General features: G+C 38.4%; 1 protein-coding gene across 1 annotated transcript in view; it reads right to left on the minus strand.

The window, feature by feature from the left end:
• Nucleotides 1-1,172: 1,172 nt before the first annotated feature.
• The window catches only part of TRPM5 (transient receptor potential cation channel subfamily M member 5), a 37,859-nt gene continuing 12,207 nt past the window's right edge, over nt 1,173-26,824 (minus strand). The window contains exons 8-24 of the mRNA XM_030481323.1: nt 26,477-26,595; nt 25,514-25,864; nt 23,085-23,210; nt 21,831-21,954; nt 19,697-19,842; nt 18,850-18,962; nt 17,484-17,579; nt 14,904-15,162; nt 13,430-13,548; nt 13,216-13,348; nt 10,652-10,826; nt 8,012-8,180; nt 7,179-7,357; nt 5,257-5,389; nt 3,544-3,616; nt 2,496-2,586; nt 1,173-1,273 (exon numbers count right to left, since the gene is read on the minus strand). Of these exons, the coding sequence (XP_030337183.1) occupies nt 1,173-1,273; nt 2,496-2,586; nt 3,544-3,616; nt 5,257-5,389; nt 7,179-7,357; nt 8,012-8,180; nt 10,652-10,826; nt 13,216-13,348; nt 13,430-13,548; nt 14,904-15,162; nt 17,484-17,579; nt 18,850-18,962; nt 19,697-19,842; nt 21,831-21,954; nt 23,085-23,210; nt 25,514-25,864; nt 26,477-26,595 (2,507 nt within the window). The remainder of the gene's footprint in view (nt 1,274-2,495; nt 2,587-3,543; nt 3,617-5,256; nt 5,390-7,178; nt 7,358-8,011; nt 8,181-10,651; nt 10,827-13,215; nt 13,349-13,429; nt 13,549-14,903; nt 15,163-17,483; nt 17,580-18,849; nt 18,963-19,696; nt 19,843-21,830; nt 21,955-23,084; nt 23,211-25,513; nt 25,865-26,476; nt 26,596-26,824) is intronic.

Raw genomic sequence — 26,824 nt, forward strand, 5'->3', positions numbered from 1 at the left:
GAAATGAAGTTCAGTTGAAGCTTATCAGTGTAAGAAAGACCACAACCCAATGCTTCCCGCTTCTGATGCTGTCGATATTATTCCAAGGAAATTTCCCTTTAAAGGACAGTAGTGACACTCATTGGTCTATCTTTTCATACAAAATTCTATTAAAGTTGGCTAGGTTTTTTTATGCTGAAGCTGTACATGCCAGTTTAAGTAATGAAAAAAATGACACAGCCCAAATTCCTAGTCTGTAGGAAAATTCTTGCTACACATTGTTGCTTTAAAGTCTCTAAGTGATTTTTTTTTTTTCCACCCTAACCTTTGAGAGAGAAAAGTAAAGTGAAATCAGAAAATGGCTTAGCTGCAGATGCAGTGTTCCATGTGCTGTGACGCATCAAGAGAAAGTCTCCTTTAGCAGCAGCAAGCTGACAGCAGCTACATTCTGGCACTGGAACAAAACAGCAAGCAGCAGAGGCTGGGGTCAGCCTGCGGGAGGGTCACCTGCTTTGTGTTTGGGAAACGACTGCAAGCCACTGCATGCTTGAGGACTGCGTGATGAGATTCCAGTTTCTGGAAATAAGGCAGAAGCCCTCAATAAGGAATACTAGCAAAGGAATATCTCGCAGAAGCCAGCGTGGGAAGAGAAGGCGGTGAGTGCAATCGTTCAAGGGTTGTAAGAACTCCAGGAACTGTATGAATTGTAATGGTTCAATGTCCCAGGCTCTTTCCTGTGGAAACTATTACTTGATTTCCTTTCTAAGCAACTTGAATACAAGCTTGCTTTCTTGGCCAAGGAAGTGGCTTGGTTTTTATGTGTAAATGATCACCCTTCCAAAGGGAGGTTCCCTTGAACAAACGTGGAAATGAGCAATGATGACGATGGATTGAGGGTGTGGTGTTTGGAGAACAGAAGGCTGATCATATTTAGAAAATAAGATGGTAGAGTCATGCTGGAGGAGAAAGTATTTTGTGTGATCTGTGGAATGGAGTTTTGGAGAAAGGACTGAGAAATATAGGAGCAGGAGGGAAGAAAGCTCAAGAAACTGAGGGAGGAAGACCAAGAAATCCTCTGACAGTGGACTGGTGTAAAGGCTTTGAGAGTTGGGCCTTAGACCTTCATGAAATCAGGATTTTACTACTAAACACAGTAGGACAAAAGGCTTAATCTGAAGAGATGAGAATAAAATCTAATTATCAATGTATGTGATGTCAGCCTCGGACTGATCTGCACGCTCTTCTCTTTCACTTCTTTCTGGCAAAGGCACTTCTGTGTTGGCACTCCTCACACCTAATGGGATTGTAAAAGTAATATGCTTGTTTAAAAGCCTAAGGAAAGGGGCACATAATAGTAATTGCTTAAGAATCTTCAAAATGTTGAAAATAATCCACAATAAAAAGATGCTGTAGGTTCTATTACTTTGCATTTGCTCAGTAAATGATAAACATAGGTTTCTTCTTTATTTTTCAGCTATTGAAGTTTCTCATTTTTATGCAGTTACTGTATTAACATGTCTGTGGAACATGCTATAGGATGTTTTTTTCTTAGTGGAATATTGATAGTGAAGCAATTTACATATGTGTTTTATAAGCTTCTAAGAAAAGTCAAGTTCGAGGTTTAGTTTGAGTCTGAGTGATGTGAGGGCTTGTCATGTCACAACAGAGTTTCCAGCTACTTCCTTTTCTCATGTAGTATGTACATGTTCAGTTTACGGTTTTTGGAGGGCTTTTTGTGTAATAGATAGTAATAGGTAGATACTGAAATAGATCGTTAAGAAGAATTGCCAAAGTCTTTATTGTGTTGGATATCCTGTGGTGCTGAGAAATAGTCTGTTTCTAGTATTTTAAACTCCAAACAGTGGAGCCCTGGATCACAGGATAAGATTCTTAACTGACAGGAACAGTTGCAACTCTGAAGGCAAGTGAGCTGTGTTGATTACAACAAAGTAGGAGGTTTCCTTGATTTTCTTTTTAATGATTATCATTATTCATATATTAAAAGTTTTGGTAATACTTCAGGCTATTTCATTAACTCAAGAAAACCCCAAGACAATCCTCTCAGAAATCCTGTGGCAAACAGATACTTACTAACATGCTTAAAGTTGGGTGAGATCATTCTAACTCACACTAAGCACGCGGCCAAAAGCTTTTAAATATATTTTGCAAAAGGTATTTTTTTTTCATTCTGAATTATGAACATTCTGTTCCTTGTTTGGTCTGTTATCAACAAAACCAAATGAAGCAGAGCTGGGAAACAGCCTAACCTTTTGTTTGTGTCCACCCAGATTGCCTTAAGCAAGTCTCAGCTGCTTCCTCAGTTCAGAAAGGCTTTAAAACCATCTTTAGTTCCAGACTAGATTTAGTCTAACTTTCATTTACATAGGAATTTTGAAAACCTTTGCCACATGTTACTTCAAAGTTTTCTATCTGTATATAAAGACAGAGGCCCTTCCATTTTTTAACTAAATTGTTCAGTGGTCATTAGCTTTTCCATGATTGTTTTCAATACTTACATGTATAGTTTGGAACTGGTTGGTTGCACAAGAGGTTGGTTTTGGTTAAAGCCTCTACCATTGAAGAGAGAACAGCTGTACAGTGGCGAATCTACAAAATAGGTAGTGGTTTCTACATCAGCTCATTTTTGTAGTACTTTATCCATTCCTAAATTTGTAAGAATGATAATCCAGACAGCACACTGAAGCAGTATCAGAGATACCACATTATATATATATATTTAAGATATAGTTGAACTTCCTGAAGGAGGATTTGTACTAAATACCTTCCCTTTCTTGTGTCTTTAAATACCTGGCACAAACTTATTAAAGCATTTCTTGTGTGTTCCTGTTGGACCAGTATTTGGTGTCAACATTGTTCATTGAATAGCAGGCCTTTTTTCAGAAAGCCATAAAATGGATAAAAAAGGGGCGAGAAGCTGCAATGGGAATATTAAGATAAGGAACTTTCAGTGAGGCCAAAATTACACTGGAGAGTTGTAAGGACAAAGAAAACAATAACAGTTGTGCTACTTAGCACATGGTAATGGTGTTAAAAAAATGTTTGTTTATATTTCAAGGGTTTGTCATCAAAGTTTCCTTCTATTGTTTGTGTTTCACATTTGTATCTTAGACACTTTCCTTTAAGATGCTGATATCTATGAAAATTAGAAAACCTGATGTCCAAGAAGATCAGTCTAGGTCAGATCATACTGAATACGTGTACTTTCCGAGTTGACAGCTTTAAAGAAACAAAAGGTTGGGAGGACGAGAATGGAGGGGGGAAGGTGAAGCATTTCATTCCAGAAGCATCCTTAACAAAGGAAATAAACTCTTCTCAAGTAGACTAGCAAATAGAGCAAGAAATGTTGTATTCCCCTTTCTCCTTTCCACCGAAGCTCAGAAATGTTTCTTTACAGAGAGAAAACTATAAGGTAAGTGAAACCATAATACAGATCCATTTCTCCTTCCCTTTATTCCTAAATAGGGTCTGCCAAACCACTGTTAAATGAGAGAAACATGGTGAAATCCTAAAGCTAATAAAAATACCTATAAAACTGTTGCTTACCTGTGCTTCCATAGCTTTAAACCGCTTTTCTTGTTCTTTCAATCCGCTAAAATATTTCGACAAATTATCCACCCTGTGGAAACAAAGCGGACATGCTGAGCAAAAAGGAAAGGCCTCAGAAGAAATCCTAAAACACAAAACCCATGTGACTTACAGAGCCACGGCCCCTCACTGGACTGTGTATAGAACTTCTATATGGTGCCTCCAGATCATTATACTGTCCACATGCTTTCTGCATACTTCACCTCTCCCATCAGTTCCTTATTCTTAGCAGTTTATAATCTATAGGGTCCTCCAATCCCTCTCTACTTTGTCCCAACAGCTATTTCAAAGCTTCCCTCTAACGGGTTATATTCTGTTCAGGTCTGTGTGAAAAAGCTGCTGCTGGATGGGTCTAATGCATTTTGGGATATGTTCATTGCAACGTTCAAAGAATTACTTTCTGAGAGTTTCATAAGATCTCAGACAGACACTGCTGACACGTAAGAGCAAAGATAAAAAGCTGCGGGTTTAGCAGTGTTCATCTGAACATTTTCCCAGTCTCTTTCTGGCTCTGAAATACTGTGAAGCCAGACTGATTCTTTTCCCCTCCAAGCAATAGCTTAATCTAGAATGTACCACCTATAAAATGTCCTAGTTTTAAAGCTAGAAAGAATATAACTGTGCCTTTTGTTTGGAAGCAACTACACACATATTTATTACTTGATCTCGACAGTTGAGCTCTCCTTCTTAGGGTTTGTCAGTGATCTTATGAGAATAAAGTTTAAACCAAGAAAATATTTCTAAATTATGAAGACGTAAGAGTCTATGTAGATTAGAGGGAGAAGAGTATTTTCCCAGAACGTACTCAAGTACGTTGTTCTGGTTGCCAGCTATTCGATGAGTTAGACAGATGGCGTTTGTTTTGAAAGACAGCATGGAAAGAAAACAGGCAGCACAAGAACATTTCTGTGGAACTTTCTTATGACAACTTTCACACCCATTGTGTCTCTATTTGAAGTTAGTTTTATCGTCAGAGGAAATGGCTGAAACAGGTTTTAAAAACTGCTTTAAATAATGCTTGGCTGTCTGATTTTCAGTATTGCCTTAGATGTTTCTGTTTTCCCTGCAGGTAACTACTTTGTGTCTCACTTATAGGAGTAAACCTCTGAATAATGATTTAGGAATTTTCTTTAGAATACTAAGCCAATTTAAGTGATATTCCTAGGAGGGAGATATTTTTGAGAAGTATTTAAATGGAGACTCAGTTAATTAAATACAATTTTAAAGCCAATATCATTAATTTCCTGCGGAAGACTGTAGTCTCATGCCATAAAGCTGTAAACAGTTGTTCTGCATCTGTGGGCTGGGGGGTTATTCAAGATATCTCAAATTTCCATTCAAAAGTCTAATTCAAAAATCTATGTTGTATTCCTACAGGGGATGGAAGTACATGCACTGCAGTATAGCAAGGGAAGTATTTTACACCATTTCTTCATGAATATGATGTTCATGGAGCTTGACTGCAGATTTGGCTGGAGCTTACAGGTCTGTAATTTTACATACTTCAAGAGTGCCGAAAACTCTTCTGATATTGTAGTGATGCTGGCTTCGCACATTTCCTCATGGACTGCGTATTTCCCAACTGCATTTTAGTACAAGCACATACAATGCTTATCTCATTCAAAGCTGAAGACTTGCAATGCACATTTATTGTGGGTCAGAATAACATACTTATTAGATGTGGCCTTCAGCCTTTCTTCATTGCTTTCTTTCCTTTCTTGTTCGAGGCTTGCAAGATAATTTTCTTTTTGCACCAGCTCCCATGTTATGATTTTTTGATCTAGGCCAACTGGAAGATCTCTTTCTGTAGGAAGAAAAAACCCAAAAAATATTGTGCTCCCTTTCTCTTACACTGGTAATGGAAGGCTGCTATGCTAAAGAAAAATGAAGTCTTGCCATTGCAGGCCTTTTGCCGTTGCAGGAGTGTCATGTTATGAAAATACAGTGTAAAATAAGTATTTTCTACACTTTTTTTCTCTTGTGATGGAAGGCAATAGACGTTTTTGCAGTTGGATATGACTCCCGAGTTTTCTAAAGAACAGCATGGACCAATTTGTGTGGTTCTGTTTAAACTCATTTACAACCTTACTGGACTTTTGACATATTTTAGCCCCTAAGTATTTAATGAGCAGAGCTTTATGTTCAGATGCACTTTATCATGTAAACTTCTTCATTAGAACAGTTATAAATAAGAAGGAAAAACTGAATAAATCCCTCCACCTTGAAGTATAAAGCCTGTTGTTGTGGTCAAGTGTCCAAGCCATTGATAGACCTCAATTTCACAGACATACATACGAGTTTTGTATCTTCCTAAAGATTGGTGAAAGGGTATACTTGCTGCATGCTCTAAACACTACTGAATCTATAATCTGAGGAATTAGGTACTTGCTTCCTTAGAGGGAAAAACAATTATTATTTTTTATTATGAATCTTCAGCAGCATGCTTTGAAAGCCAGAAGGAGCGTGTCTGAAAGGGAGCTTGGTCAAAGGGCTCCGAATTGGTCCAGCCTGACTACGGTTGTCTACAAAGCCCATTAATCAGCCTGTGCATGAGGAGTAAATCTATTTATTATCAGACACTGTTAAGCTAGCTGGGCCAAGTTTGCCCAGAAAAGATAGAAAGCCCACAAATGCCTTCTTTAGTTAGCTGAATTTCATCTGCCTTTTGAATTATAACTTTTAAGGAACCACGATTTCTCTAAGTATGCGCTCTCTCTCAATCTGTGTCTCTGCATTGGGAAATTCCACTGATCCTAGTAGATTTTTAGACTTGGTATTTGTTTTTCGGGTTGTCCATACTTAATAATTACTAAAATTTGGGAGCAAATGAAATAATAACTATTCATTAAACCTATCCATTGTTATATCTTCAGAAATCAAATCATAGAATCATTTAGGTGGGAAAAAACCCTTAAGATCATTGAGTCCAACTGCAAACCCGACACTGCCAAGTCTACCACTAAACCATGTCCCTGAGTGCCACATTTACATGTCTTTTAAATATATCTAGGGATGGTGACTCAACCACTTCCCTGGGCAGCGTGTTCCAGTGCTTGATAGCCCTTTTGGTGAAGATTTTTTTCCTAATATCCAATCTAAACCTTCCCTGGTGCAACTTGAGGCCATTTCTTCTCATCCTATCACTTGTTATGTGGGAAAAGAGACTGACCCACTTTGATACTCTCTACGACCTCCTTTCAGGTAGTTGTAGAGAGTGACAAAGCGTCCCCTCAGCCTCCTTTTATCTCCAGACTAAACAACCCCAGTTCCCTCAGCCACTCCTCATAGGACTTGTGCCCTAGACCCTTCAGCAGCTTTGTTGCTCTTCTTTGGGCACGCTCCAGCTCTTTAACTGTTGTATATCAACACCTTTGCTGTAATAACTATGGTGCATACAGAAATGCATTGTGGGAAACTTTATCATATACAATATAAGCCTTATTTTTTCATTTGTACTCTCCTGGTGTTCTTTGTTAAAAATAAATGGTGACTCTTGGCTTATGGAATTTTAATTGCTCTTCTGTTTTGTCTATGCAACATGTCCTAGGAGAGTGTCAGGGTCTCCAGTTGCTAGATGTTTGTTATCAACTCACCCAGATGTTCCTTTTTATGTTCCATTTTGTTGAAGATTCTTCTGAGAACCAGAGTTATGTGGTTAATAATGATAAATGGTGGTGCTAAGGCAGGCCGGCCATGATATTCAACAATCAGGTTGTAGCGCTGAATTTTCCAGAAGGTGTCTGTATTGCCCTGAACAACTTGAAAAGTGTAACTGTAATTTTGGGGGGAAAAAGTATATAACTGTTTTTACTGCAACATGCTAAAGATTATTATTACAAAATTTAGACACACATTTACTTTAAAAAAGGAACAGAAAGCTCAGCAAGTAGTGTTCATTTAATCTAAAGTTTGTGCAAATGCTCAGATATTAAAATAATTGCAGTTGCAGTCTTCAAATATTAACAAATACATTTGTTTCATGGGGCTTTTTTTAAAGAAAGGCAATTCCACTTCAAACATGCCATGTCAGTTCTTCAACCAAATTAATCATTATTAGCCGTGTTGACATCAAGCATTTCCTCTATGTGCAGATCATCCACTGTTAAATCTGCCAAGTTTACAGCTGCTTTGCACCTGCAGACTTGTGCTGCAGCACAGCCAGGGATCCAGGCCCTTATATGCGTGTTTAACTGAATTTTTAGCAGTAAAAGAGGCTTTTTTTTATCTTTACTGTGGCTCGAGTAAGGATGATGAGAACTTAAGAACTATATGATCACATAAGTCTACCTGTCAATCCCCAAATAATATTAATTAGGAAAATTACTAGTGTGCTCCAAAATCAACAGCCAACAGCAATGTAGTAAATGTGGGCATTCAGTTAAACGTTTGCAGTCTCTGTCTTGATACTTACTGAACTCACTCTTACCTGAACATAGCAATCAGGAGATTCAGAAGGAGAACGTTTGTGACGAGTAGGAAGATGACCAACAGAAGTATGACAAGCCAGTTGGCATAGCTATTAGGACATGATGGCGAGTTCTTGTGCAGAATCTCAAGTGGATTAAATGTACAGTTCCTGGGATACTTTCGTGATGCTGCAAAGGATGATAGAGAAATAAAATAGTAGTTTTGACAAATCCTATTGCCACGTGTGAGTGGAGACAAAAGCTTTGATTTTTGGCAAAAAAAAAAAAAAAATCTGACTTTTAAGAAATAATGGCAAGAATTAGAAATTGTTCCTGAGGTTTGAACTAATGTATTTCATAGCTTTTTAAATGCAAATAAAAACTGAATTAATAACTCTAAACATGTCTTGTTTTAAGAACTAGTGACATGAGTAGATGCGTGTATTTAGTACCTTTACTGTTAAGATACAATCAAGAACAGTGATAATATTGATTATTAAAATGAGATTTAATCTTGGCTGCAGATAAACAGCAGCATAATTTTGTTCGGAATATTTTACAGTCATTAAAATCTTAAACCCAATATTGTGGTAGTATTTCTGTACTGCCTTTGTAGGCTATTAGCAGGACTCTAAATACAAGACTCTTAAACCCTAAAAGGACAGTTCTTTGACTGCTTCAGCTACTGAGCCAATTCTGCAGTTGAAAGATCATTTACGTGAACTAATATCCAATGTCTTAAACCTGTGAAAATGTTATGTTGTGTACATGAAGAGACATTGTTTTAATGTGCAGGAGATTTGCAACCCTAGGACAATGCAGACCACCAGAACATGGCTGCTCATCAGTGGCAAGATGGTTGTCACAGCTGCTTTCTTAGTAACATTCAGCAGAGGGGGGTTATATTGACAAGGCTGTAACTGGCTTCTTAGTAATGTTCATCAAAGGGGGATTGTATTGAAAAGGCTGTATTCTTTTTAGACTAGTTTTGAGTTCCCAAAGTCAAACCACCTTTGAGTATTGAACAGTTGTGTTCCCCCACACTCTTGTGTCTTCTCAGCCCTTATGCTAGTATGAAGGTTAGGTGAGAAAACTCAGTAAAAGCTGGGATGGGATTCTTGATTCTAAATTTAAACTACCTTTTATGTCTGGGCTTGCAGTCAAGTATGTCTGGGCTTGCAGTCAAGGTTAGTAAGAATGGTTCTACTGCATCAGACTACAGGTCTACTCCTGTATCCTGTCTCCAGCTATGAATTAAATCCACAAATTTAGAGCAGCATAATGATATTTACTTTCTTGTTCTCCATTTTTTTTCCCTAATAATTCTTTTCCCTACTGCCATGGATAACCCCACAATCATATTCCTTAGAGCAGGCAGTTATATTAAAGCTCACCACAGCTGGGACTGTTTTCACCAAGTGCATTACCTTGTATTTATCTACAATGCATTTCATTTGATGATTTAGCACTCATGAGGCTCCTCTGCAACTCTTAGGTCTCAGCTTTAGTCTCTACTACCCAGTAATTTGGTTTTCCCAGCAAAATTTGTCCCCCTCATTACCCATCTCCTTTTGTTTTATAAAGATGCTAAACAGAATAAGCCCCAGAGGGCCCCAGGACAAATGACTCCCTTCTGGAAGCTGCCTGTGTAACTAATTATATTTTTTTCTTTGTCTTTTAACCATGTATTTATCCAGGTGAAGACACCCTTTGGAGTCTCAATGGAGAGAAACACGTTTCTAGGGAATGCTACATCTGACTTATGTCCAAATAAGATTAATCCAATTCCAAAAACATTTGTTTCTCTCCAATTACTTTAATGGGAATAAGAGTGACTGGTTGTGCTGTGCATGCTCGCACTGTAAGTATTTAAAGTTAAGTGAGATGAATCACACGCCTGCTCTCTTCTCTCATTTAGACGTTTTTGATTTTTGTAAGACATATACTTTTTCTTATTGAGCAGAGTGAACGTGGAAAAATGCTTACTGGTTTGCTTCTGTCTATGGGATTTTTTTGGTTCCTTCTATATTACCTCAAGTTTGAATCCTACTTCAATATTGCCACTGACATTTAGCACTGTTATTCTGGCATAATGCTGTGGCATTACTTCAGACTTCTTTGGGAGATGACCTATTCTGTATTTTACCTGCTTACGTATCAGAAATGTTGACTTTGAACTTTTATGTCCAAGTGTTTGTGTCTTGTAATTATTTTTATGTTGTTTTGTCTGAAATATTGCACATATGCAATTACTAGCTTTATTTGATCTGGGCAGCTTTACCTCCAGAGTCAATAAATGCTTTAGAGGAATATTTATTCTAAAACATAAGTGTTTGCTTATGGTCAGAGCTGTACTGCTTTAATACTGTCACATTAAGCTACTGCCAAAATGTATGGAGGTGCTATTATTTCAGAAGGTATGCCAGCCTTTAAAACTGCAAATCCTTGTGTGAATATTTCAGACAGCTTGTCTAACTGTGCTGTAATGTAATTCCACAATGCTCGTTATCTCTTTGCAAATACACTATTTATATCATGGTAATGTGAAAGCTTTGGCCTGCAGGACAAAGACTGGAACAATACTGGGAAGGAATTCCATGCTCTGATCAGAAGTGTGCAGTCAAAAATGGCCAAGTTAGGGGAGAAAGAAATTTCCTCACTGTCTATTTCATCCAGTGGAATCTGGCCAAATATCTGAAGGTAGGGACGATAAAGCACCCTTCTGAATATCCATTCCACTTGTCTGTCATCAGGATGGAGTAGAGCTTGAGTCGTCACACCGTAGGCAATGAGCCACACACTCAAGAAAAACAGAAAGAAGAAAACATCCTTCATCTAAAAAAGGAGAGGAGAAGGGGAGAAAAGAAGGAGAGGTGACTGTAATAGCAATGTCAAAGAACAGTAGTCTTTCCATATGGAAGTGGATTAAATAATTCTGTTTCTTAAAGAAGGTGGCATAGGACACAGTTCCACGCACAGAATTCCTTTTTTCATCTTCATGTTATCATATTGTTCTTGGCCTGTAATCAGCATTTTACTTTGATAGCTCATTAGATAAAGACGTTTTAAATTTCAACCTTGCTTTTCAATCATCTAACATTTAATATTGAAATACACATTGTATTTTAAGTGAATCTCATTGTACCTTTTAAATGCAGATTTTCTGTGAGATCTCACAGTACCATTGACTGCTTCACTGTGAATTACACAAGTTCTGCTGCAGCAGTGAATCCTGGTTACACCCAGTGCTCACTGACGAACACTGAACCACTGACACAGCAGACGTTGAAGGCTGCAAGGATCAGGTAGCTTCTGTCTTGGGTTCTCAAGCTAAGTAATGCATCTGAGGGATTGTTTTCAAGACTTCCTGCTTTTAAACATCGTGTTTCTCTACAGAAGCAAAAGTAATTGAATCCTAAAACACTTACTTAGAAAAAAAAATCTAATATGTATTTCAAGTGCAATAATTTTTCCCTGGTGGAAGAGGAACATTTCATCCTCTTCTCATCTAATCTGACAGAGTTCATTAGGGTCTGTAGATTCACTTCAATTAGATTATTGGATTGTGCAGTTACCCAAAAGCATAGGCATTTGAGAGCTCCAGGATATTAGTGGAGTTCTATTAAGGAACACAGTATCTGAGCCAGGCAAGACATTGTCAATGTCTCTCTGACTTTCACCGATCTGTTTTGTTTTCTGGATGATTTAAAATTTAGCAATGCTGCAGGACTGCAATGGTGACATTATTAAGAGAGAGCAGTGGCAAGTCTGGAAATATTTTTTTCCAATCTGCATTTTCTCTGTGAACAGGCTTTGTTCCGGCATTGAACTGCTGTTTTAGCAGCTACCAGACTTGTTTCAGCCATTCTGTAGCAAGGTTAAAAAAGGAGAAGGACAATAAGAGACAATCTTGGATTGCTTCTCTGTTTAAGTAAGGGAAATTATTTTGCTTGAACCCACTTGATGAACCTCTCAAGAAGATAGCATTTACTGAAGTAACTTTCAGTGTTATTTCATGCGATGTAGGGTTCAACACTGAGCTACCAAAGCTAAGGCATTTGTGATGGCTTGGATGGGGGAAAGATGAAAGGTCCCATTTTATGGTTTTGTCTAGGCTGCTGTTTATGTTCTTATTTGCATCTTCTTAATCTGTGTGTTACCTTAAAAGACTTCAGATGCCAACATAGTAGACATACTACAATATTTGTTCAGGGCCGTGGTTTAGCTTGGTATGCAGCAAGGAAGGGTCAGGAGCTGTAGATCTGACTTGTTCTCTTACAATAAAAGTCTGCTAATGCTGTAAGCTAGATAATGTTCAAGAACAAATATTTATTTGCCATTTACCCTTTTGCTACTCCAAGCAAATGTCATGTTAGAGTGCCAGTTATTGCATTTGTAGACAAATCCAAATAGCTTGGTAGTTATGTTTATTCAATGTATAGGTTTGTTTAGACTGTAGGGCTTTTACTGAGCTCTACTGTGAGTCACAAATCAAATATTTGTAGATTCTATAATAGCACTTAGAATTAGATGAACTCCTATTAGTCAGTGCAGCATGAGTTAATTGGCCGAGAAGATTAACATACCTAAATAAAAAGCTACTTCAACATACCAATGCATACCCAAGCACAGTAACTATGCTCCTAATGTCTCACTTCCTGCAGGAGAGTGGTAATAAATAAAAATCTTTTATCAACATCTTCCAAGATATGCTCACAAAGTACTAACATATTTTCATTGTAACTTGGAGCTACAAAGTACAAGCAATAACAACTCCTGTGGGAAACTTGCAACTATCCTTTTTCATAGATTTTTTTCACAGTCTGTTTCCCCAAGCAGAGCAGAGTCACTCAGTAAATGTTCTGCCCTTCTGTACATGGCCTGTTGTCAGTCTGAGGTCTTCGCTCTGAATGCACACAGCTTATGAAGTAGAAGGAATAGCAGTAAGTTAAAGACACTCTTCATTTGCCAGATCTGAAGATAAATGATCAGATAAGGTGCAAGGATTAGTAAATTGGGACCAATGTGTTACACTACAGAGCTTTTTGGAAACATCTATTTCAAATTTACTGCATCTAATACTCATCATAAATAAGGGAACATATGCAAAATGACAAGCCCTAAAAATAAAGATATATTGTAAACTGATTTCCTTTGGAAAGAGAGGATTTTCTCCATTATTTAGAACGCACAAGTATTTATCCGGGGCAGACTGCACACTTACCATCCTTTCCACAATTATGATTTTTGGTCCAAGTTGTTTGTGAATTGCAAAAATATGTATCAGTCTAAGTGTAAACACCATAAAATCAATGGCAAGTATTGTACGTCCAGCTTGAAAAGCTGATTTCAGCATCCTGCAGAACACATGAAATGAAATAGTCAGATCTCAGCAAGTACTACTGATGCTGACCACATTACATGGAACAGATATATACCTGCAGGTTACCCCAATTATGAAGAGGAAGATGGCCACCATATCACATTTATTCCAGTTATCCTCCACATACAGTTTACATTTTTTAATTAAATTTGTGTCTTCATCTGTATAGAAACTCTGAAAAAAAGAGATAATCATTGGTATTGATCTGTTTCCAGTTTCACTATTTCATTGTGAGTTTTAACATAACACCTGTTTCCTTTTTCATCACAAAGAGCAAATCCAAATTCCTACTATAATAGGGAAAAAGCTTGCTAACATAAGCTTGGTTTACCATCTTAAAACACAAAAGTGGGATGAAAAAGAAAAAAATAAATAAAAATAAATCTTTTTTTTTTTTATTGTCACATTAGCTTTAAGAATTTTTGAGGCCTGATTTAAGATATTGCCAGCATTCAGGCTGTTAAATAATAGAACAACTTCCAGTCAAAACTCAGTTTCTAGACACTGCTATCTAAACAGCATGGACAGACTTGGTATTTGTATACTGGAATTGTCAGTGAGTGCACATTTGATTATGTAGGCAAAGAGTTGGGTTTCTTAGTTGGGTTTTAGCCTGGCACTCTTCATGTTTTACATGTTTATAATGAAATGTTCTTTGATCCAAATATTTTCCATGTCCTCCTCTGGTTATAGCTTGGTGGCATAACGTCAAATAAATTGTAACAAACCTGAATCCCCTTCACTGTCCCTATCACTTACATAATGAATACTTATTTGTTCTTTCAGAGTAAATGTTTATAACTGCTTTTTCATGTCTAAAGGACAGCTTTATGCACCCATAGTTGGCAACACACTGGCACCATTGTTCACACATTATTTCAGTTGTTGAGCTGAGGACATTCCAAAGCCAGTTACTGGGAGAGTAATGGAGAAGTTTTTTTTGGGTTTTTTTGTGGGTTTTTTGGGTTGGTTTTTTTTTTAGGGTTTTTTTTTTTGTTTTAATTTAAGAAAAGCAAACCAAAAAGTTATCTGCTAATCTTTTGAGTTGAGAAGCATTTTACGAAAAACACAAATAATCTGATTTCATTTACTAATGTTTTTTAAACAGTCCCCAGTGGGGAAGAATCTCTTAAAAGGATCCAGGGTTGGTTGCTGTGTTTCCAGGTGGAGAATGTAACTTCCAACTTGCATTATTTGTGGTGGGAGGACCTAGTTCTGGGAGTGAAATCAGAGATACTTTGCGAAATGAAGGACACCTGAATCTTAGCAGCCCACTTGACTTGGCCGTGGCTGGAGCAGAATGGAAGAACAGAGGAGGAGCTACAGATTTATATGGTGGAGGAAGGGCTTGCTCTGGTTGAGAGAGGTGGAGTGTTTTGGGTAAGGTAAGTTCTGCATTGCTCTTCTGTACAAAACTACATCTGATATTTGAAATCTTCAAGCTTGTACAGTTATGCAGATTGCAAATCTATTCAAAATATTGCTTCAAGTTTCACTGTTTTATTACTAAGATACCTTATGTTACTGACCTGTCGGATTTCTTCCAAGACCAGGGTAAAAACCCAGAAGTAAAGTATAATTTCTGTAGCAGATGGACCCTCGGGTGGAGGTGGTTTAAAGTCCAGTAAAAGGACATAAGTAAACAGAAACAGAAAAGCAAAGTACATTATAACATTCCCCATAAATACAGTTATAGGGGCAGTCCAGAATTTTCTCCATCGAGTAAACATGAATGTCACCCATGATGTGTTTTCAGGAGGGTTCTGCTTCTCCAATTTACCACTTCCTCTGCAAAACAAAAAGAATATAGACTTGGTGATAATTTCCTGAAATTAGTTCATTGGAATAGGCTCAGAGTTATTCTGTATCAAGCTTCTTGTAAGATAGTAATAGGCAGACACCAGGGATAGCAAGGAAGAAGGCTGCAGAAGTCAGAAGAATCACATTACAATAGCAGAAATATTTAAAGTTAGAAGGTTTTGAAAAAAAAAGTCACATCAGACTTGAATGCATATTCTTGTTATTTCAGTTTTGCTGTATTAATTTTATTTGTAACTTCATTGTGTTCCTGCATGTAGTACAAACACTGTGCAAATACACAAGGAGGGGGAATTGGGCTGGTTTCTTTTCACCATCCTATATAATAGGAAGGAAAAGCAAATGGCTAGCGTAGCTTGCAAGTCAATTATTCTAGCTCTAAAAATTTCTTGGAGTGCTTGTATCCAGAAGTTCTTGTTGTTGCTCTGATTTTAAACAATTCCTTTTTTATCACCCAGTCTCAAAAGTGCTGGATCATATTAAGCGTGTGTTTCTTGACTCTCCTTGCTGAAGTCTGAGAAAACTACTGAAAGAATACTTTAGTCCTTTACACAACTGTAAGTGTTGGCATCTTGCCCTTTATGATTAAATTGTAGAAAAAATAATATAGAAGTCTTTTAGGAAAAAAAAAAGTTGACCTCATAAATTATTTGTTAAGGTACTCTTTGACTACTGTGGAATTATGCAAGTATTTTGGTAACAGAATGGAAATTTGACCTGTACACCTGTTTTTGCTATGTTTTGGAACATGAAGTGCTATCTGTTGGCAATGGAAATTATCCTGTGAAGAAAATGCAAGTTCCCTGTATTTGATAGAAATCTGATCTTAGTGTGAGGTTTTGTTTCCACAGAAATTGCTCTCCTGTGTAAGCTAAGGATGTTATTGGATCTTTAATTTTGTGATTCTGACTCTGAGAGGTGTGATCTCTAACAAAGGATGTGCGTGCTAGGGTATGTCTTCTGTTTCACTTCACAAAAATTACACAATGACTCTTCACTGGTTTTTCATTTCCCCTGACATTCTTGGTAATTATGATGTACATTTATTACAAGGAATAGTTTCTGCTCACAGCCAGTCTTTTCTATGTGTCTGATTCTGTACTAGCTCTCAATTTATGGCATCATAAGACACATTCCCATGGTAACAGGCTAATATCATAAACATAATTGCAGCTTTACTGTTGAAATAGATATTGAAATAGATCTGGGAGGGAGACAGCCTCTGTTAAAATAAATTGCTAGGATAATAGCAATTGGAACACACAATGTAATGACCAAACCACGCTTCACACAGGATATGGAAGTGCTTTGACATTGCTTACAAATCGCTGCCAAGTGGTAGGTGCTTTTATGCCTATTTTATAGGTTAGGGAGGAGAGAGAAGAACTAATGATTTTCTCCAATATACTGGCAGTTTAATGCCAGAGGTAAAAATAGAACTCAATAACTCTGACTTGATCCAGCACTTCATGTTATGGATGATGCTTCCTCACTACACGTTATTCATGTATTTCTGAAGTTCTCTTTTAAATCATTGAAAAACAGATGCTTAATACAAGTGGCTATTTAGCCATTAGGAGGACCTTGTGCTAACCAAAAGACTTCCTATCCTGACTTAGGTCATCCTGGTCTCGGTGTATGGCAGAGGTAGGTGTGTATCTGAATCGCAGATCTGTGACCAAAAGCAACTGACAAAAACCTTTGTGCCCAGTTACCCATTTGTGTAATGCTCCCTTTAATTCATAAGTTAGTTGTACTTCAGATTCCTCAGGGCCCATCTTTCAAGACATAAACGAAGAGCTCTAGTATGGTGGGAAACTGACAATATAAAATTCCGAGGTACTGTTGTTTGCAAATACTTCTATTGATGCCTTTGTAGGAAAGTATGTAATGATGCACTCAAATAATGTAAGGTTTTGCTGGGAACCTTCTTTCTGCTCAGCTCCGTAATCTGATAGAAGCTTAGTTCCTAAATCCAATGTATATCAGCCATCGTGAGCTGGAGGGAGTCTCAGGAAATGCTTTCTGATTCTCCAGGTATTAAGTAGATTGCTTGTTCTGTAGAAATTACCTTCTTGGAACAAGCAAAGTTGTGTCTCCAGGAATATTTTCTCTATTCCTTTTAGAGAGCAACAACAACAGTAACCAAAAGGCACAGCACTTTCTGAGGAGTAATGAATTGCTCGGTCCTTCAGCTGCTCTGATTAGGAGCTGGTCATTAATCCATAAGAAGTGTCCTGTTCTTTGATTGTTGTCACAAAATTTATATTAACTAATGGTTTTAAACTTACCTATCTTCTCCCCTGGAAAAAAACAGGGTCCTCTCTGTATCTAAAGTGTCCAGCTCTCTAAATGGCTCTGGCTCATTCTTGGATTGTTCTTCCTCACTGTAAGGAAATAAACTCATTAGATGATGGTTAGCAATTGGCATTCATACAGAACTGCTAGCATGTACTTAGATTGGACTTGCTCCACCGAGAAGCTATAAAATAATGCATAATCCTTATCTCTGCAAAGTCTCTGTTTATTTGTAAGGAGAAGGCTGAAGTCACTCACAAGACTCAAAAGAAGTGATAACTAGCATGCTGCTTCACAAAAATGGAGCAGGACACTCAATTTCTTCAAATTACTTGGAATTTTAGCAGAAATAAACCCCTCAGTCCTAGAAGACAGTACCCTGGTGCTCCATTCCTAGTTACTCTTAGCAGCAATTAAGACAGTAAATGCAGAAGCAGCACGGAACATGGTGTCAACATTTACATTTCCAGGGAAAGAGGGCAAAAAATGTCCTCAACAGATCAAATTTGGAAAGGCTTACTTTGATTATGGATCATAATTTAAACATTTCTGTGAAAACTCTGCCAAAATTTCACATTAAATTACTTGAATTTGTGACTCTGGCAGCCACTACAACAAGGTGGTCATCTTTAGTGATACTGACAGAAGGAAAGTCTTAAGTCAGCAGCACCAAATAAGTTTTTCTCTTGCTTTTCTAGTAGTTTAACAGTTAAGAAACATATATTTCATATCCACGTGCTGATTCTGATAACGTATATATGATTCTCACAGTATTACGAGGTTTTCAGCATCTTCACTCTGACAAAAAGCTGAAAACTATGAATTCCAAAGCGATGCCTGCCGAAGATTAACAAAGATATCATAAGACATTGAATTTGAAAATCTTTATTGATTTCACATCAGTTCTGTGGGGTTTTTTAAGCTTGAGTTATGTTTATCAAGGCTTGTGGCTGATAATACTGCTTTATGATTGCTGTTTTAATAGATAAGATACTGAGGTTTAAAGCGGGTATCTGCAAATCTAGAAGGAGATGGTGCTATACCTGGAGAGAGTTTATACATAACTTTGTAGAATTTGGAACTGACAGAATTCCAACAGGCTTTTCTGTGAATTGTGCAGAATAGAAGTGATCTATGTGAAACCATGGCATTGATCTTTTAAGTATTAGAATAGGCACTAGCACAAATTGCTCAGCCCCACAGGAAACTGATTAGGTCAATAGCGGTGCAATCCTGTTGACGGTCTGAGGTGATCTTACTGTTTTTATCACTAGGTGAGAAAATTTGAGTCTGGATATTTTTTATGCCTTATTTTTCATCCCTTACTTATCTCTTGCACCCAAATAGTTACGTTTGTACCTGAATGCTATTAAATTTGTGAAGATTAGGAAAGGACAATAGAATCCACAGATTAACTTCAGGATTTGTGTGTTTGTAGACATGTCTCCCCACCATATTTTTGTCAGGAAGGCCTGAAAGTCAACAAAACAAGAGATGGCTTTAACATAACGAAACACACATGCAGGTGAAGTGCACCTATGTTCTGTGGCTCCTAAGGCAGTGAATGCTCTGGAAACCTTAAAAGCAGGCAGACCTTCAGAGCAAACAAGTGCTCTGCATGTCCTTCTGCAGATGTTAATGCAGAGAGTTATTAAGAGGATAGTGGAAAGAACAGAAAGTCAACTGGCATTAAGCAACATTTGTGGTAGTAAGAAAGTGCAAGTCAGGCACTGGAAGCTAAAAGCACCAGAAGTCTTAATTCAGCTTTGTGTCTGTGGAGAGAACTCGGGTTGCGAGGGCAAAGCTAAATAGTAATTTAATTTAACTTTTATCAGTGAGCTCTTCCTTGAATCTAAACAAGGAGTTACCTCACGTCTTGGAGCAGCTTCATTATGCCTCAGGCATATTTAAAGTGCTTTCCTGATGCTTCTCTGAGCAAGGGAGGAATAAAAATGACAGGATGGAATAAAGTCTAAACCTTCCCCTCAGTGCACTGGTCTGTGTGCCATTGGACGAAAGGGAAGGGAAAGGGGGAACTGTGTTGCTTTGTCAAGGATGCAGTATAACATCCTCTTTGTATGATGGTAGGGAGAGGGAATGTATTTCGTGGAGTTGTTCAGTTGCTGTTCTATCCTCTTCTGTGTCCAACATCATGCTTAAAGGCTCTGGGGATAGAGGTGGTGAGGGAAGAGGCTGTAAAACCCACCTGGACACCATCATGTGCAAAGAAAGACTTTGCATCTGCTTCTGTGGCCAGCTGAAGGCAGGTGATTCTGTTCCAGTACTGATTTTTTCTCACCAACAGAGAAAATGCTCTCTCCTCACTGTTGTGGTAGCATTCACTAAACAGTTCTGTCAAATAAAGGAAACATAAACAGATCTTGTAATTTACCAAAAAAAAAAAAAAGTAAGGCAAGATAGTGATGTGTGTAGGGTGCAGCATGGTGGCAGCAAAACCTGAGCACTGCCAGATGTTTCCTGCTGCACCAGAGATTTCTGCCAGGCTGAAACAGTTGAGAAGAGCCTGAGAGAGATAAGAGGAGGTGGGAAGGAGAGAGGAATGATGCTAGACACAAGAATAACTCCCTATGGCTTTATGCATGTGTGTACAGACAAAATAGATTTGCCTTGGTGGAAAAAAAATCACTGTAATTTTAAAATTCCCACTATTTGCAGAAAGGTATGGAGTAAATCTATCACCTTTTTTTATCTGCTCCCTTTTCAGCCTGGGGCCTCTAACAGGTTTGGGTTTGGTGAGGGGGGTGTGTGTGTGTATGTTTTCCTATTGTTGTTTGATATGAAGAGAAATTTTTCTTTCACAAGAAATTTCTTGGCAACATGATAATATTTGTTGTAGTCCTTCATCTGTAGCTAACTCACGTGGAGCTTTAGGCAGTATCAAGCAAAACTATATCTCTTGGGTGATCCTCTTAGACTTTGAAGGATGAGTTACCACGTTGCACCCACTCTTCTGAATAGACTAAACAGAAGGAACAGCTCATGTTTGGCTAGTAGCCAACAAATCCTTAGGGTTAAGACATAGCTATCTGACATAAAATAATATTAGACTTGGTAGAATGTTGTGGTATAGTTGTTTCCGGAGAAGGTGGTCTTGGAGCTCAGAAATGAAGATAAACAGACCAAAAAGTCAAGGTTTCCTCATTAGATAAAACCTGACTTGTGTTGGTTTCATTCTGCTGATTCACTTGATTGTCTCACTACCTTACCTAGGATAGCCTACACTTTGTTGGCCTCACCTACACTGAGGGCTGGGGAAAGGATCAAGTTCATGTAAAATAAGCTGATATACAGACTTCTTTTGCAGTTGATGTGGTATTCATAATTTTTAAAGAATGTTCGTTTTATGTAATATTAACACTGTCATCCAGGCCAGAAATTAAAACTGAGCATCTGATCTAATACTTACCAAAACCAAGCAGCAGGCTTTTGTGTATTGGATTAGGCCCTGTAATTCTGTGACTAAATTACTTGAGCCCTGTGATTATATGAGAATTTGCATTTTGTTTTTTGTAAATAACAACGGCCCTGTGAGAAGAGGGGAAAATGGGATCTGTGTATAAATAATGTAGCAGTGTCTGCATGAGCCTTCAGCTGCTTGATGTACTAGCTCTAAGGGAAAAGTCTCTGTGTTTCCATGCATGGCGTACTTTAAAGCCCTCTGTTCACAGCATTGCTACCTTCAGGTATGGGTTGGATTGCACTCAGACCCCAGAGAAGCTTGTGTGCAGGCATCTGTTTTAAAACCAGGCAAAGGTGAGAGGGCTTGACATTCAGGCATCTGCAATGCCTGAATGCTTACTGCTGTAGGGAGGGGCGGCTTGCCTGCTGAGAAACCAGTCTTAGCCTCGCTGCAGTTTTGTCATGCAGTTAGCCCTCTTCTGGATGAAGTAATGTTGAATTATTTTTAGCAACAAAGACAAACCTTAAAACTTGTTGCTCTAGTGGCCCTTACAGAGCAAGCTTGATATTGCAGGAAAACCAGGCTACTGTGAGGCTGGAAGCGTTTTGGTTATTCTGTCTTGCCCATCACTGTATCACATCTTGTAAATTCAGCCGCTTAATACCAACATGCAGCAGGAAAGTAATTTCTTCCATGCATCCCAGAAGCCAGTCTTGGAATGCTGATTTTCCCAAAATGATTGTTTTTTAAGTCCTTCTTTTGCGGTATTTAAATGTTTGGGACTGTCTGTGCTACAAGGCTCTTAAATTTTTCATGACAGTTGACCTTTTACAACTGAAAGTATTTTTTCACTTGCTTGCCTTTCAATGACAGTTACTTCTTAAATTTTTGGTGCAGTTACAAAGGGGCTGCTACTTACCTACAGCGAGTTGCTCATACTTGGCCTCTTTCATTATACGTTCTACTTCGGTCTCTGTCTCCAGGTGGGACATCTCTTTAAGGATCTTGCAGGCTGCCAGAGCTGAAGCTACCCCTTCCTGACCCTGTAGAATTGAAAGGGGGTGCTGCTGTTACCATCCATGGGAGGGCATTTCTGAACTGGGGAGGGGAAGACTTCACTAAGGAACACACCTAGTAACAACAACAAAAAAATCATGCATGTGTCCCTTCGAAGAATCTTCCCTCAAATACAGACTTGAAAGTCCAAAATGTTGATCAAAACAACAGTTTCAGTGGTATTTTAGAATTGAAAACCACATATTGACAGTTCTTGTGCCCATAAAGCTGGAGACTTCAGGGGTTAATTGATCTTGGAAGAGTCTGATTTGGGCATTCTTCTCCTTTCAATTCAAAGACTGAAAGGAGAAGAATGCATTATGGAAACAGAGCAAAACAGTCTCACGGATACCTTGCTGAGAAGCTCCATAAGGACGTATGGGAAAGGCTGACAGAAGTACAACCGTGGCACACAGCAGAGAAACATGACTTCTGGTGATAGGGCTCCACAAGTACAAAGCCCTGCAAGGTGCAGATGTGTCTGCATGCACACACATTCACTGGCTGAAGAGCTGCATGCAGTTTGTCCTTCCCCGTGACCCCTGTGCTGTGCCAGCTGCAGCTGTCTGGAGGCTCAGGGACGGAGTCTGATAACTGTGTCTCACTCCGTGGGGATGCACTCCAGATGCACAAGACAGGGCCTTGGTTGTGGAGGATTGTAAAACAGGAGCTAATTATGCCAGCCTGAAGCTCAGCCTTTGAGAGTGTGATGCTGTTGTTCCCTATGCATACAGCACGTAAGCTAAAGATGCTGGATTGCACCGTCTTCCCTCTGGATTGCAAGGACCTAAACAATTGACCTATTGTAGAAGGAACAAAACCTGAGGCTGGTGAGTCATCAGCAGCAAGGAAGAGGAGGGTCAGCTCTGCAGCTGAAGTAAATCAGCAGTGTTTCAGGCTGTGCTTATTTACACCTGCTGCTGCTCTGCCTTCCTTCTCTGTCAGGCTCTCTGGCCCCTGTTGAACCACACAGAGATGAAAGGCTCTATAAATGCCACATCTCATATTTTAGAAACAAACCTATCTGTTATGTGAGCTGTAAGGCTGAGCAAAAAACTTCTCGTATGCTTGAAATATACTGACATCTCACCTGAAGCAGCTACAGCTCAAAGCTTACCATAGCCCAGAAATAGTTTGCCATCTTGTGCCGGTTTTGAAGTACTGCCCATACAAACAAATCCCTCCAAGGATTTTCGGTCTTCTGGTTCATATCCAAGGGTAATGGCTTTGTATTCATTTTATCCTGAAATATGGTTTATAGAAATTAAAACCTGCTTTGCAGTCTCATTCCATGCAAATGACATGATCTAAGTTGCTCTTAGCCTTGCCAGCTACTTCATATTCTTTCAAGTTTTCTTTTCTGTAGGACTGAGAGGTAATTAGTTCATTCTGTACCGAATCAAAGGACCCTTGTGTCCCCAATATAACTCAATATGTGTGAGAACATTCTGGATGAAACCATGACCCCATTGAAGCTGATGGTAAAGCTCTCATTGACTTTATTAAGGCCAGGGTTTCACTGCTGGTGTGTAATATCATACAAGACAAACCTGTGATTAACTAATCTGAGATTGCCTTCAGGTCTGTTGGATTCTGCTCAGCTGCCACAGAGGACATGGTTTCAGAGAAAAGGGAACAAAAGGCATTTTATTTCAACAGAAATAAACCTCACCAAGGCCCTATACAGGACAAGAATAGAGTACGTCAATACCCTCTTTTTAGTCCTTCCTTTGAGAAACGTCTCCCTCATGTGGAGAATATTTTAAGTAGAACACTGCTTATTCCTTTAGCATTTGATGAAAAAACTTTCCAGAGGAAGTGTGGCACCTTAGGTCAAGTTCTGAGATTTAAGTGTATTTAAAACTTGCCTTTATATCTATTGTGTAAATTTGAAGCAGCTGGAGTAGATTTTTTCTTTTTTCAATAGAAAGTTTTTGTGATGATATGTTTTTTAATCACTTAAATTTGAACAGAATTTAGTTCTGTTCAAAACAGCATAGTTTATTTTAATGGCATTTTTGGGGGGTGTTGGTGCCTTGGTTTGGTTTTTGTTTGTTAGTTTTTTGTTGTTGTTTTAGTTTTTTTAACCTTCAGTTCATAATGAGCTATTTAATCATATGAGTTGTATTGAAATCCTTGCAGGAGTCAAAGATATCCCAAAAGTCACGTTAGTCTTTGTAACTGCTAGTTCCTTTCTGTTGCCAGTGGTAACAGGATTGAGCCACTGGTGGCAACCATGGGAAGAAGCTTTAAAACTGAAAAAGCTAGTAGGCAGTGTGATCTAATATCTGAATTGGGCCTTATTTATAGCACTTGGATTTAGCTTACTTACTGCCAAATCCACACAGGTCAGTGAGATTTTTGGGAGCAAATTTTTATTCCTGTAAAATTTGTGAGTCTCCTTAATGACTTCAAAGGTATTGCCCCAAATTCTGAACAAAGAGATCCTGACTAGATTCAAAGTTAGCTTTTCTCATTGATTTAGCTAGGCTTTATCAAAGCAAAAGTGAGTGAAGCTCTTGAGTGAGAATTTTTTTTAAACTTATTTTTTAATTTAACCAGTTTTAAGATGAAAATAGAACTTGGCAAATATCCAAAGGTTTAATTGTTTAGTTTGTTTAGAAATCTGATCTTAATGAGATTTCTCTAGATGTTTCTGTTTTTAAATCATTTGCCCAAACTGATTTCCAGTGCTCTTGCAAAAACTTTGGTACTTAAAAGTTTCAATGTTAAGTACACAATGTTAAGTCAAAATGCCAAAATTATATGTCTGTTGCACAGTTGTGGACAGTGCACTATCGACTTTCTACAGTGGTATCCACCACATGTTATCTTTGTCATGTGCTGGCCAGGGTGCTTGCCAGGGCTACTTCACACAATCGTTCTTATTTTTGGCTATGTGTTATGTTACTCAATAACAAATCTATAATGATCTAAAGGCAAATATAATGTACTGCACAGTCTATTCCTGCATGTCTTTTTCCTAGAAAATGCTTTCAAGTACTTCTGCTTGAAGTTCTGTATGAGAAATGCAGACTGCTATTTTTATGTCCAATTACTCCTTACTAAACATAACTCTATCTTTTTGTATTCCCCATATATCTTTCATTGAACCTGTTCTTGTGTATGTGGGGCTTGTAAAATCAACAAAATTCTCCACATGCGAGGCGTTAGAATGATGAATAGTCTGTGGAAGTTGCTCTAGAAGAGCATGAGATACAGGTGCCTCTGCAGATCCTGAAACAGAGGCTGTATCTTAACACTAGTTCAAGGAACACACAAACCTTGCATAAAACCCCACTTGCAAAGGGGGAGAAAGAGGAATCACAACCTTATAGATTACTTTCTTTTCCTTTTGAATTTTGAAATTAAAAAGATCAAACCATTTTAGCTGCCATAGTAATGAGCTGAAAAAAGGAATGAGAAACTGAAATGCCTGCTTGTCTCTTCCCTTTCCTTCCCTACCCCCAAAGGCCTGACCTAGTTAAAACTTTTCAAGTTCTGAATCGCAGGGGAGAAGGCCTGTGATAGAAAGTTGTAACTCACGGATTTCTTCTTGCCTCCATATCTGAGGTCTTGATAGAAATCTTTGTATGCATCATGGAGAAGATCCTTGAGAACTCTAGAGACCTCACTGAGAGTGAAGACTGGACAGTTCTCCCTCTGCTCCTTATGCTGTTGGCCAGTGAGGCCTGTCAAGGTCAGCTTGCTTTCTTCATGTTTCTTCAGGAGAAGTTCATAGAGGAGGCATTTCTGAGAAACGGAACAGTAGAGTCTCTGCAGACGGCTGTATGTCAGGAATTCGGATATGTTAGCCCCATTGTCAATAAATAATTTTACGAATTCTGGTTTGTCGTTGACCAGAGCATCCATCATCACTTCTTCAAGGTCACAGGACTAGATCGAGGACGGGGAAAAAATAAAAAAGGTTTTTTGAGTAATCATGGATGGATGAGGAGGGAGGTAAGATTTAACATGAGGACATACACATTTTGTCTTCCACCAAGTCAACAGTGGGTGCAAGAAAAGAGGTAGGAATCTCTTAATTTCTCTGTGACAAAATGTCTGTGTAAGCATTAATGTTAAAACTTCAACACAAATAGCATGCTGTAAGAGTTGTGGTGATCTTAAGTGCCAGCTGCTCTGGGTATTTATAGAGCAGTTGGAAACAGTGATGTTCTTCCTACCATCTTCTAACAGTAATATTTGCATGCTGCTTTTACTTTGTAAGCTCAGGTTTGTTTGCTTTAAATATCTGTATGGAAGAGGGGAGATTCTCGCCCCCAAAGAGCTCAAGAAAGAGACCATGACCACTAAATTATTTCTCTAGCCATTTTCATACAAGGGACCAGAAAGACGAACAGCCTAAGAAAGCATACTACCACTGCCCAATCTCTTGGTGGAGAATGCAGGTAGTGTTAAAAACTGAAGCCTTCTATCAGGATATTTTGTGTCCTGTACACATTGGATTATACACTGATTGTCCTCTACAGCAATAAAACCTGGTACCTTCCACTCCACGTCACCATTGAATATTTCACTTTTAGCAATGTCCACTCTATTCCAGGCCACTGCCAGCTTCAGTTCATCCAGGTACTCCTGAGCCTCCTGACTGTGACTTTTGCAGGCTGGCAAAAATAGGAAATGCAAATAAACTCAGTACTTTATAGTTGTTCTGTTTAAGTTAACATAGTATTGGTAATCCCATTAGCAATACAAGCTCTTCTTCAGCTATGGTTGCCTAAACAGGAACTCTTCACAGCATTCTCCCCCTAACTTAAGAAATATTAAAATTAAAAATATTAATTTTTGCTAGATTAATTCTCTATTAAAACATTAAATGTCTTTAGGATTTTA

The sequence above is a fragment of the Strigops habroptila genome, chromosome 4, assembly GCF_004027225.2.
Source record: "Strigops habroptila isolate Jane chromosome 4, bStrHab1.2.pri, whole genome shotgun sequence".
Lineage (NCBI taxonomy): Eukaryota > Metazoa > Chordata > Aves > Psittaciformes > Psittacidae > Strigops > Strigops habroptila.